The sequence below is a fragment of the Zootoca vivipara genome, chromosome 3, assembly GCF_965207765.1.
Source record: "Zootoca vivipara chromosome 3, rZooViv2.hap1.1, whole genome shotgun sequence".
Taxonomy (NCBI): Eukaryota; Metazoa; Chordata; class Lepidosauria; order Squamata; family Lacertidae; genus Zootoca; species Zootoca vivipara.
The window spans coordinates 31,156,826-31,170,550 of record NC_142586.1 but is presented as its reverse complement, the minus strand read 5'-3'; the positions used below and the strand labels follow the sequence as shown (position 1 = coordinate 31,170,550).

The 13,725-nt window shown below is 42.0% G+C and overlaps 1 protein-coding gene across 8 annotated transcripts in view; it reads right to left on the bottom strand.

Annotated features, from left to right (window-relative positions):
- Positions 1-13,725, bottom strand: part of PRIM2 (DNA primase subunit 2) — a 70,214-nt gene that overhangs the window by 42,742 nt on the left and 13,747 nt on the right. For 5 of the 8 annotated variants that reach the window (XM_088665812.1, XM_088665810.1, XM_088665811.1 and 2 more), the window contains exons 6-7: positions 10,649-10,744; positions 9,622-9,759 (exon numbers count right to left, since the gene is read on the bottom strand). The exons of the other annotated variants lie outside the window; for them this stretch is intronic. In XM_088665812.1, the coding sequence (XP_088521938.1) occupies positions 9,622-9,759; positions 10,649-10,744 (234 nt within the window). The remainder of the gene's footprint in view (positions 1-9,621; positions 9,760-10,648; positions 10,745-13,725) is intronic. 8 annotated transcript variants of the gene reach the window in all.

Below are 13,725 nucleotides of genomic sequence, written 5' to 3'. Positions count from 1 at the left end.
TTTTGAACAACATTGTGAAAATTTTCGATCAGAAGGTCTTTCAGCTTCAAAATGTTTAGCACTACAAAACTGGCATATCTGATCTAAATGTCCACACGTGTGTGTTTTAATGATGTCCTCATTGAAGTTTTCCAATTCATTCATAAGTGTCATTGTTAGTTTTGCAGGCCTTGAGTCTTGGTTTTGTATTGTTTCTCTCTCTATGTTTTTCCTTTGTCGTAATTCTCTTTTCCTCTGTGTTAATTGTTGTTTCCGTAATTGGCGTTCATCTGGAGGCAGATGTGTTAACCTTTCTCTTTCTAGTGTGGCATGTCGTTTACATTGTATTTTTCGTTCCTCTGGAGTTCTATTTGCTCTCCTTGCTTTTTGTCTTTCAGCATCTTGCTGTCGTTTTTGAATTTCTTTTTTAGCATTTCTATTTTTCTCTATATAAAATGTTTTGTTTTTTCTGCGAGTTAGTGTCTTTGCATCTTCATGTAAATGTCTTTTATCTGTTATACTGTCATTCTTGTTTGTGTTTTGTTTCTGATTTAGAGGTTGTCGGTCATTATGAGTTAAAGTTGCTCTTTTAGATCTTTTTCTTTCAGTGTCTTTCTTTTGATTTTTTACCTTTTCTTCAATTGATCTATTTACTCGTCTTTTTCTTTCCCTTTTGCTGTTTTGTTGACGTATTCTTAGTTGTTCATCTGGGGTTTGACTTGCTCTCTTAGCTCTGCGTCTTTCTGTGTTTTTATTTAGCTCATTTTCGTCTCCTTTTTTTGTTTTTTGTGCTGGTTTTTGTCTTTCACTTTCTGCTTTTTGTTGTCGTAAAGATTGTAGTTCTTCAGGAGTCAGATTTTCCCCTCTTTGTTTTACATTTAACATGCTTAGGGTGTATACCTCAGAGGAGTGCATAGTAGTGATATTTGTGCAGGTTGTTTTCAATTAAACTGACGCTTCACTTGGGTTTTTATAGGTTTTTCATATGACTGGTTTGATGTACACATATAGTATTTACCTAACACAGACTGACAGGACTTTGGATTTGGGACAGGCTTCCCCCCACAGCCCTTATAGGAAAGAGTTTTGAAGTGAATGAGTGGAATGGATCACTTAGTACTGCAGTTGTCGTAAAGATTTTAGTTCTTCAGGAGTCAGATTTTTTCTCTCTTTTTTTACATTTAACATGCCTAGGGTGTAGACTTCAGAGGAGTGCAGAGTACTGACCTTTGTGAGGCACAGTTTATTCAGATTAGCTTTTGGTCCACTCACAGTAAATGGGGACAATAAAAGTTTCAGAACAGGCTTGAGTTGCTACCAGATCCGTAATGAGTGTCAGTTTACCAACAGTCCCTTGCTTCAGAAACCAATACTGATCAGGAGATTTACATGTATTTCAGACGGAGAAAAGATTTCCCAATCTGTAAGTAGGTAGTGGTGGGGGAGGCAAGCAGAGCTGCTTTGAGAAAGTAAGGATATGTTAGGCAGATGGGTGGGTGTGGGGAGAGCTCGCACGTGTGCCGCTTGCTGCTGGTCGCCTAACAAAAGCAGCCTCCTTCTCCTCCCGTAAGGAAACGTTAGCAGAGGGGTGGGGGTGCGGAGAAGCGAAAAGAAGCAGCCTCCTTCTCCTCCTGTAAGGAAACGTTAGGCAGAGGGGTGGGGGTGCGGAGAAGCGAAAAGAAGCAGCCTCCTTCTCCTCGTGTAAGGAGACGTTAGGCAGAGGGGTGGGGGTGAGGAGAGCGCCTGCGTGGAAACAGAGCGCGCGCTCGCACGGAAACGTTAGGCAGAGGGGTGGGGGTGAGGAGAGCTCGTGCTTTGAAGCGAGTGCGCCTGCGTGGAGACAGAGCGCGCGCTCGCACGGGGCTATCTTGCAGCCTCATCCTCCTCAAGCTGCTGTTTTGAAGCGTGTGCGCCTGCGTGGAGACAGAGCGCGCGCTCGCACGGGGCTATCTTGCAGCCTCATCCTCCTCAAGCTACTGATTTGAAGCGTGTGCGCCTGCGTGGAGACAGAGCGCGCGCTCGCACGGGGCTATCTGGCAACCTGATCCTCCTCACGCTGCTGCTTTGAAGCATGTGCGCCTGCGTGGAGACAGAGCACGCGCTCGCACAGGGAGCTGCGGTTGGCGGCCTCAGGTAGGTCGGGAGGGGGGGGAGAGCGCGCGCGTCCAATCCCTGTGTCCCTGGTTGTCTCTCCGTCCAATCCCTGTGTCCCTGGGGGACATGCGCAGTGACCCAGGGACACACGGGACATCTGGACGCAGGGACAACATGGACATTATTATATAGGATGTGCTGCCCTCCAAATGTTGAACTCCATTGTCATTGGTCATGTTGGCTGAGTGTTAGAATCATAGAATCCTGGAAGTTGGAAGGTACCCCAAGGGTCATCTAGTCCAACCTCCTCCAATGCAGGAATCTCAGCTAAAGCATCCATGACAGGTGACCAGCCAACCTCTGCTTAAAAACCTCCAAGGAACGAAAGTCCACCACCTCTCATGAGAGTCTGTTCCACCAACAGACTCCCACTGCAACAACAACTGCAGAGCTCCACTTTTACTATCCCTGCATGTAGTGTTTATTTTCCTTCTAACTTTTCTATCTTACCTTGCAATGAGAAATAATGAAGTGCCTATGTATATTGCTGCAATGTTATGGCAACCCACTCCCCACAACTCCAATTTTGACCCCTTCTTTCAGTGGTTTCACTTCAGTAAATCGTCAAAACTTTAACACTAAGTTCAGATTTTGAATCAGAACCAGTACGAAGCTATAACTAAGGCAATAAAAAAGCCCAAAGTGTTATGCGGCAAACAAAAGTACTTTGTCCTTTTTAACAACTTGCCATCTGTGAACATTTTTACCAGTTAAAAATAGATGGTTAACTCAAATGAATCTATGAGAATACAGTACATCGTGCACAACAGATGGCTTCTTTATACAACAGTTCTGGGGAACATATTTGTTACAGCTTCTTCTTAGTTGTTTCTTGTGCCTATAGTCCAACAAAATATCTGAAACACCCCATCATTGCTATATTAGCTCTTTAACCACCAGGGGGGCGAGGGATGGGAAGGCCGAAGGCAATGAGAATCTAGAACATATGGTTGCAGCCTTTAGGATGTCACAAAAGGCTGTGCTTCAGCAACTTGAATGTGTGTTTTACAAAAGACATAAAGCACCATTTCTACTGCTGCAGCACAAGAGATAAAATACTGCTGAATTTTTGGTGTGTGAAGGTCATTTTATCTGTTCTCCATCTTTGCTTTTTAAATGCACTGCATTTTAATATATTTATATATGTATTTTAATATTTTGTGTTGTATTGTATTCAATTTCAATTGCTGTAAGACTCCCTGAGTAGTGGGTTGGCACCAGAAGGAGAAGGTAGCATGTGTGTGTATCTTAAAATAAACCACCTTTTCACTTTAGCAAAAATCTAGTACAGTACAGGCATAGGCAACCCTGGCTCTCCAGATGTTTTGGAACTACAACTCCCATGATCCCTAACTAACAGAGCCAGTGTTCAGGGATCATGGGAGTTGTAGTTCCTAAACATCTGGAGAGCCAAGGTTGCCTATGCCTGATCTAGTACCAGGAGACCCATTATTTATCCCATATTTGCTAACAGGTAAATTTTGAAATAAGAGTGAGAGATGCATCAGTATCTCTGATAAAACTTAAAGAAATATGCATCACCAACAAGGTCACAAAACTGGCCTTGTATTTAAGCACTCACTGGCATCGAAGAACTGCATGCAGGCAAGTGAGTGAGCTGGTGGAAGAGGATCGGAGGGATCCATCCCTCCTCCAAGCCTTGTGGAAACTAAATGGTTTGCCATAGGAGAGAAGTCCCCTGAAAAAAAAATGTAAAGGATGCAGAAGAGGGATGAAATTGTGAGTTTACAAGTAGTGGGGTAGGAGAGCTGGCGGGAGGGGGGGATCACATCTGGCAACCAATACCAGTTTCAGATAGTACATGGGTAGATGAGTGTAAAAAGTCCAGGACACAAATTCTCACAGCCCTCTAGTGGCTATGGTGGCTCATTTACCAGAAGTAATATATTTAGCATTAACTCTGGAATTGTATACTTGATTCAGACCAAACTAAGCCTCCGAGAGCAAAATATACATCAGCTTTATTAATGCATCATTAAGGCTAACTGCACACTGTCATCTGCCAGGTGAAGTAAACACAAATTGATATACTAGTTAGTACTAGCAATCAAGATCAAATGAAACTTAGACCTTCCATTTTCCAACTTAATTCCTATGCACTGAAATACTACAGGGATCCATATAAGCCCTGTATTAAATACTGAGTCGACGACACAGCGATTCATCATAAACTGCTCTTTATTTGGAGGCTAGAACAGAACTGACTTACTGCTGAGCCGGCCTGCTTTTTTAGAGGCTGGCTCAAACAATGTTACAAAACATAATTCGAAGATCCCTCCTAAAGTTCCCAAGAATAAACTTGTGGGATTACATCACCACAGTGATTCTCGGTCTCCTTGAGTTCCTGGGCCAGACCCTTGAAACTCAAAACACACCACAATGAGATAAACATTACTTTCCTTCAAACAATTCCCATACATTCCCAGCCAGCGTGCAACTGATTCTCACTTCTACTGGATTCTAAGTTCTTACAGCATCACTATGTGAAAGACAGCAGACTAAAACCTTATTGGAGCTCAAGACAAAGCGATAAGGCCTCAGAGACGCAACAGCCTGAATTACATTGTACTTAAAGCACTCTCAATCAGAGGGGAAGGGAACCCATACCCTGTTTCTCATATTTTAAGACATACCCATAAAATAAGCCATAGCAGGATTTTTAAGCATTCAAGGAATATAAGCCATACCCCGAAAATAAGACATAGTGATAGGCGCAGCAGCAATGCTGGCCGCGGCAGGAGCAGGAGGAAAATAATAATATATCCCTTGAAAATAAGCCATAGTGTGTTTTTTTGAGGAAAAAATAAATATAAGACGTGTCTTATAATATGAGAAACACGGTAATTCCAGATGTGGGCCAGAACCACAGCTGGTTCCCAGTGAAGGAATCCAGGAGAAGGGGAAAGTCTTCCACTCAGTAGAAATGACCAGAAATGCTTATGTGTAATTTCGGTCCATCTCAAGTGCCTTCTCTGTAAAAACAACAATTCTCCTCTAAACCTATTTTGACTTTGTTTTGACTTATTCACTGCCAGAAGCATACCTCAGACAGTGGCCTTGCAGGAAATAATATTTATGCACTTCACTGCGCAGTGACTGAAATTATTAAAAATATTTCAGGAAAATATTGCGAGTACCTTGAACTCACAAGCAATGCCAGACATCTTCTAACTGCTCTGTAGTATCACAAATGGGAAAAAATAATAAATGGCAAAGAAATAATAGAAAGGCATTAAACGAAATTATACTAAAATGAAAGCACTTTTCTGCTGCACTTCAGCACGAAGCATCCAGAGGACAAAGTCATTTTAATCATGTTTTATACTGCACTGTCAAAGTTATTACCTTACTAACCTTGTATATGCATATTATAAAAATCATCCATTTATGTTACAGTGAATTACTTTGGGTTAACACTCAAAACTCAATACCTGAAACGAATCTCAAGTGACAAGACCTTCATTAATCACAATTTTCTGATATTTAATGCCACAACACAAAGCCTTCTTCTTCACAGTTTGAAACTTCAGGTGATCAAATATTATTGAACACCATCTGTATCAAATTGCATACTCCCTCTCTCATTCCCAAACAAAAATTACTGCTAGGAGCCACATGAAAAATGGTGTTTACAGATTTGAGTAGTGGAGGAAAGGTGAATCCTTGAACAAAAGGCGTAAAGAAGCATGGTTTCATACGTAGCATATCCACACTTCTAAGAAGACTGGTGCCTTCCCACTTGCACAACAGAAATACACTTGTGAATATCTCCACCCCCCCCCCCATGCCCTCAAAGTCTGTTCTGAATGGGTCTCCAACCTTCCAGAGCAGATTTATTTTTTAGGGGGTGGGGGCAGGGAAGCTGAAGCTGCAAAGCAGAGGAGAAAGAGGAGCCCCACTGAACAAGCAGACATCTGCTCTGCTTGCGTAACGGAGCTCATCCAGAGACTTCTGAATCATTTTGTCTGGATGGATCAAAACAACCATGAGTTAATCAGCTCCCAGTTCCATGTTATAAGCAGGAAGCGAGAGTGCCAACCAAACTGAAATCTATTCTGGAATTTAAATCCAAACATTCTAGAAGAATATACTACACATCAAAATAATTTTGCATAATGCAGGCTATGAAGCTTTCTGGAATGAACACAAACATGTTAACCAGTGGCAACTGTCCCTCCCCGTGGATGACACACACCCATTCATAACACAAAGATATTGTCTTATCTTCAAGATCCCAATGAGAAAAGAAAGGGGTCTTTCACTGCTCTGGGCATGAGACCAACCTTGCCCTTCCTGCCCACTTCACCCAATACTTCAAATTATCTGTCAATGTAAATATGTAGAGCAATGGTGTAAATAAATGCAAAGTCAGATTGGGCAGGGTATCTAGAAAGGAGTGGAAAGTGTTTCCTTGCCTCTCGAGACAGACAGATGTCAAGAAAAACAACAATACCTTTGAGGGACTAGGAAAGTTATGGTACCAGAACAGATCTGCACAACTTATGACAACCCCTAGATATGATTTCTGCTCCTGAACAAGACCTTTCAAAATAGTATTTCAACCACTTTTTAAATCAGAGCCCAGCTTAACCATGGATTTTCACCAGGGGTTTTCACCCATGACCTTGGTGCCCCCCCAAAAAAAACCTATGTTTTCCATGACTATGCCACCTTTCCCCATAACCCGATTCTTGTTCCTGAGCTTCCGCTGTACCTCCAAAATGAAACGTTCGGTGCAGGACAACTTTCTGCTATCCTCCGCATCTCCATGCTTGGGAAGAGGAGGCAAGATTCCATTCCACATAATGTGTAAACAGGCCTCTGCTCACCCTCCGCAGAGGGCAAACACCAGCAAGCCATCGCACCTTCCTCTCCCCAGCCCAAGTCAGAGTGCAATGGGGAGGCAGATTTGGTTCTAGATTTGGCTCTGCACTGAACAGGTTCTCCAAGTGCCCCCAACAGCAAAAGAGGTGCTAAAACAAACCAATGGCTTCTTCTCAACTATGGGGAAACCCCTCCCCTGCAGCTGGTCAAACTCCACAGAAGATGACAAGAGAACTTGTTTTATCGATATATTAAAAAGCTTCTTAATTGGAATTTATCCGCATTTAGTTGCATCTGATAAAAGCAACTTTAAAACCCCACTATCCAAACTTCAGCTACTGTGAAATGTTTCCCAAACCTAAATAAATAAACATTCAAAATAATGATTGCAGGTTACACTGGAAAATCTTAAAGTGAAAGTTTATAAGGATTTTTGTAGTCTCCAAGAACAGTTTTATTATACAAAACTGAAAAAAAACTTTACAAGTACGAAAGAAGCTATTTCAGTGTTCTGCTGTCTCCTAGCAACTAGGATCTGCTGATGTCTTCTCATCACAAGTAGGCCATTTGTATAAAATCTGTTGTGTTTCGGGGCAGTCATGTGTCAAGCAAAGCAATGGTATGCACAGCAAGAAGCTTCCAGCTATAAATAAAATAGCAATGATAGTATTTCTTATTAGGAACCTAAGAAGCTGTCTTACACCAAACATCAGAGCACTGGTCCATCTAGCTCCATATTCTCAACACTGACTAGCAGCAGCTCCCCAGGGTTTCAAGCTGCGAACATACACAAACCTAGAAGGAAATGCAGAGGACTGAACTTGGGGCCTCCTGCTTACTGAGTAGATGCTCTACCACCAAGCAACAGACCTTCCCAAAACAGGTAATGCAGCATTGAAGAAAGGTAATTCTGTTCGATCACAAAATAAGCTGGAGCAGAATCATGCTACTTAACAAAAACTGGAGGGGTCACTGGAAATGCTATCCGTGCAACAGCACCAACAGACCCAAATCATTTGCATGTTATCTGTACAAATAACCTTGTAAAAACCTTGTAAAACTACAGGCTTCCCAGTTCACATCTCAGCCTTTTAAGTCGCTATGATACACTAGCGCTGTAAAAAACATCAAGTCTTATGCCTGAAGGAACGAGTTAATTCTGAAGCACAAAGAAACCTTGGCCACGAGCAGAGAAACAAAGAATAAGATCCTCTTCAAAGCCACTTCCATTAATGCAGGCACCGGAGAACCGTTATATTGATTTGAACTTTCCACTATAGCTCCTTATGTTTCAGAAACTATCTCACCTACTTCTCACAGTGTTTGGAATTTCTTTTTTAAAAGCTATTAATACATGATGAACAAGCAAGAAAGTGGCTAAGCTGCAGAAACTACTTTTTTTAAAGGTTAAATACTAGCAATCATTAATGCATGATGGCTTGAAAAACTGCACTTTAAAAAAAAAGAAGTCACATTTGCAGATGATAGGAAGATGGGAAGGACCGGCTCAAAACTGGACAATGGGGATGACGGCAGAATGAAAACTCGAGACAAATTGTGGACTGCAATTCTCTCCTACATGAATTTTATAGAATTAATGACTAGGTAGCCAACACTTTTGAGAATGGCCAACTAAGGAAGAGTCAACACTGGTGCTGTCACAGAAATGGCAGGTTTCATTTTTTTTTTACTTGTAGTAACAACCATGTTTTCAAGACACACACACAAAAACCAGTTATACTCAGCATCACTACAACCTTGGTTTGGAAGTTCTGGACACTACAATTCAGGATTGCATTAATAAGTTGTTGTTGGCATCCGTCTGCCACAAGGTTGGTGGTTCAAATCCCCGCGACGGGGTGAGCTCCCGTTCCTCTGTCCCAGCTCCTGCCAACCTAGCAGTTCGAAAGCACATCAAAGTGCACATAGATACAGTAAATAGGTACCGCTCCGGCGGGAAGGTAAAAGGCGTTTCCATGCGCTGCTCTGGTTCGCCAGAAGCGGCTTAGTCATGATGGCCACATGACCCAGAAGCTGTCTGCGGACAAACGCCGGCTCCCTCGGCCAATAACGCGAGATGAGCGCCGCAACCCTAGAGCTGTCTGCAACTGGACCTAATGGTCAGGGGTCCCTTTACCTTTTAAGAGTAATACAGCTGACTGAATAGCAAGCAAGTTGAAAAACAAGCATCACTATTTAGTATTACTGTATTGTTATTTATTAAATTTGTATACCGCCCTATACCTGCGGGTCTCAGGGATAAAAATCACAATACAAAAAATATATATTTCTGCCCCTGTTCCTCTACCTGTTCCTAATATTATTCTGAAGTTTGCTGAAATGGAGCGAGCGGAAAACTGCTTGTCGATAAGAACTGCCATATAAAACCACTGTGTATTTCTAATACCATCTCAAGCAGAAAGGTTCCAATTTTACATTGTACAGTAACGTGAAGTCTTACATAATGAGGATAAGAAGCTTTAAAAAGAGAGAGAGAGAAAGATGAAGTTGAAGTACTTCTCAAAACCTTAAAGACAAATCCCCATCACCTTCCACAGGCTGAATGGAATGTTACCATTTATAAAAATGAAAACCGAAAAGGGAGGGTAAAACACAGAGCAAATTAGGAAGAAAAATACTTACTGCCAGGGCTTTTGACAGTTTGGTTCTGTAATTGTTCAGAACAATGGTAACAAAATCTTGCTGAGGTACATAGGCATAGCCACCATGAAGGTAAACTTTTCTCACACGGACTAAATCCACAGCATCACAGAAAGGAACCTGGAAGACAGAAAAAGCAGGTGTAATCTCTGAAAGGGACAGGCCGGGCCATTTTTGATAAACAACTCTTTTTTATCTTTTTCTTTTTAGCATACTCATTGGTCCTGAGAAGCCTAAGGTGAAACAACAGTGCTTCCAAGTCTAATTTTGGGAAGATTCCTTTAGCAATCACTTAGGGTTGCCAGACTCAATAGAGGACAGGACTTCTGTGCCTTTAGTTGCCCTGTTCTCTTTTGAGTCTGGAAACCTTAAAGAGAAACCAGCAGACCCTTTGTTTAATTTCCAAGCAAAGGGTCTGCTGGTTTCTCTTTAAGGTTTCCAGACTCAAAAGAGAGCGGGGCAACTAAAGGCACAGAAGTCCTGTCCTCTATTGAGTCTGGCAACCCTACAATCACTTCACAGAAAGTACTTTCCTTCTGGGTATAATGGCTGGGATTCAACTTAGCGCTAAGGAGATTGCTTGCCTTCTTCCCTCCAATCCACATGTTGTTCTGGAAGTTCTCTCAAGCCTCTAGAGTGGATCTGAGGGAGATACGAGAAGCACAGGAAAGACCCATTGCATTAGGAGGAATCCTTGTGCCAGCTTCTACTAACAGAATAGCTTAGTCGAATGCAGCCCAGTATTCGTTTTACCCAACTTTCAGCAAGTAAATACATCATCTGCTTAACTGCACAGATATTTGCAGTTTAGGATTACTGTATACATTGGCAAATCATTTCCTTTAAGGTAAGTCATATATATAAAAACTGTGAGCAGAAGCAATTAGAAAATGAAGTAGTAGCACTATTTGCCCAAATGGGTTGGGAAATTGAGGTTATGAGAATGAAAATACAGATTATTTTCATTTATACAAAATGCCGCCGCCGCCACCTCGGCCTGCTCACTTACCTTATAAAAGACAAACTCTTCTATTTTAACACCACCCAAACCAGGAGTTGAGTTTCGCAGCTTCTCTCCAATGTTCATCTTTTCAGATTTTGGAATCTAAAACAAAAGTCATTGACTTTGAAAATGACTGAACACATTGTAAGTGAAGATCTCTTAGTTACAAGGTTAAAATAAATGCGGCATCTAAGCTAAGCCTTGCAAAAATGTGGAACTCGGGTGTACTACTAAAGGAAAAGGAATACAAAAGAATGAAAAAGGAAGAAGACTCATCCGAATGAGGTAGTAACTATTTTAATTTGGTAAATGAAGTATGAAGTGTTAAGAAACAAAAATGGAAGTAGCATTAAGAAGTTGTGTTCTCCCCCCCAAAAAAACATCCTCCATCCTCAGAACTAAGCCTTTGAGTAGTAAAAGCAGAAACCGAACCTACCTTCCCATAGTTCACATTGTAAAAGGAGCCTTATGCACCATTAAGCAAGCTGGAATGGAATAGAACCCCGTAAGGAAGACCTTTAGAAGTTCTTCCATGGTTGCTTCCCAAGGCTCCTGGATATTCCACAATTAGCAGTCCTGCCATCACCCCAAAATCATTTCAACTAACCCAACATCATGAGAAGATATGTTTAAGATCTTCAGACGATACCCTGTTGACTGTGCTGCAGCCTAAGGAACTCTACCTTGTGCTAGCACAGAGGTGAACATTCTCCACACTAGCATCTTTTCTTCGTGGAATAAATTCCCCTCACCCTCACCTCCAATACCTGCAGGTGAGGTTTCCATCATTTATTAAAACTTAGTATTTCACTCAAGCACTGCCCGACCATCAATACCAGTTTTAAACTGCCTTCTATAGCATCTTGATATTTGGAAAAGTTAAGTTATTTTGAAATGAAGCCCTTTCCAAGGAAAAAAGAAACTAGCATGGATGCCAACTTTATTTTTAAATGTACCAACAAATTTCAAGAGCCTAGTGTCTAAAATCCTAATAATTCTTGTAATTAAACTCATAATTTTGTTTTCTAATCACATTGCCATTTTTGTAGGGCTGCAAGCTTAAATCAACTAATTGGTGCAGTCCACTGCTAAACCATTAATCTAGGATTAGATGTTTCTCACCATCATTCAATGAGGATGTTAATTACAGTACTTCAGGGCCTCTCTCCATTGCCCATGACATTTCTGGGGCTGCTTGGACAACTGTCACTATTACTCTTTGTCATTTGTCTTCCTTCTAATTAACATTTATTCCCCCATCCTTTAAAATTCACTGGGGGTTGGGAAATGCTTATGGAGAGGAGCCCCGAGAGGAACGGAACGGCAGGCTAGCAGCCACCACTGTTGGTGAGCAGTTAAAATGGAAGGTTGCTAGGCAGCTCACAAATGAAGTTGCGTATTGGGCTGCAGGGGGTGGCAAACTAGGGGAAGGCGATTGTCACTCCTTCAACCCCCACCTGTTTGCTTGATTTTTTAAGAGAAACAAGCCAAAATGGAATGGAGACACGGCTGCGGGATGCTGGGCAGGTAGCAACTGCCACTGCTGATGAATTAAAAAGCAAAGTCCAATGGCCCTTAATGAATCTACTTATGGCCCTTGGTTAGTCAACAGAGAGTAATAAAGATAGATGAAGCATTGGAAAACCTAGACCACTACAATTGCTTCCAGAAGGTTGGTGGCTCAAGCCCATCCAGGGATAGATGCGGGCAGGATTCCTACATTGCAGGGAGCTGGAGCAGTTGATCTTCTGGGTCCCTTCCAACTTACAATTTTGTGATTCTGTGTGATTCTTTTTTACCTAGACTCCATCTTCAAGATGTGCTGTAAGCCACCCAAAGTGGCTGAGGAAATCCAGCCAGATGGGCGGGGCTATTATTATTATTATTATTATTAAGATCAAACACTTTCTTCTTTGGCTTTCTGGCCTATTTTTTCATGTCAGACATTTGCATTACTTATTTATACTTACGTGCTTTCCAAAACGAATAGAGAAGATTCCCATGGGAATCAACAGAACTCAATTCTGTTTCTGGGCTGGGAACTGGTTCACCACAATAGGTTTAAGGAAACTCCTTTTCTATGCCTCTGGCTGGGCTTGCCCAACCTGTCTGCACCACCTGGCCAAAAAAATATGGGTAGGGCATCTTGCTAAAAATAAGGTTTCCTAGCTCAAGTTCCCACTGAATTGCTGGAAATGAGTGAATACTAACAGCTGCCATTTTTAGAAAGGTATTATAGGTAAAGGGACCCCTGACCATTAGGTCCAGTCGTGACCGACTCTGGGGTTGCGGCGATCATCTCGCTTTATTGGCCAAGGGAGCCGGTGTATAGCTTCCAGGTCATGTGGCCAGCATGACTAAGCCGCTTCTGGCGAACCAGAGCAGCGCACGGAAACACCGTTTACCTTCCCGCTGTAGCGGTACCTATTTATCTACTTGCACTTTGACGTGCTTTTGAACTGCTAGGTGGGCAGGAGCTGGGACCGAGCAACGGGAGCTCACCCCATCGCGGGGATTCAAACTGCTGACCTTCTGATCGGCAAGCCCTAGGCTCTGTGGTTTAACCCACAGCGCCACAGTGACACTAATCTCCAAAACAAAAGCAAAAAAAAAACCTCCATCATAAAAACCAAGTAGTTTTGATCCAACTACTGGAATTCAAATACAGGTTAGAAGCCACACTTCAGCTAGGCAAATCAAAGCACAGGAGATACCAGGCACTTTAAGCTTTTAATTAACTGCTGTCAAAGCGCAGTTATCCTTTTGTGGCTTTCACAGAAAGTCAAGAACATTCCATTCACTGAGATGCTGAATTATCAGTGTGCACTAATATCCCTCTACTACTCAATTAGAAAGGTTTGAAAGTGAAATAAAATGAAAGATGCCCGCTCTTTTCAGAACTATTCAGTGATAAAAACAGGAAACTGAAGAACTGCCATTTGCACTACTCAACAAACCTCTCCAAAGACTTTTTGTTGAAAATCACAACAAAATCAAAGAGCAGCTACCTGGGGGAAAACTGAACTTTACTGACTTCTGCTACCCACCCTTATTTTTCGGCACAGCCGGCCAGTAACTGCATT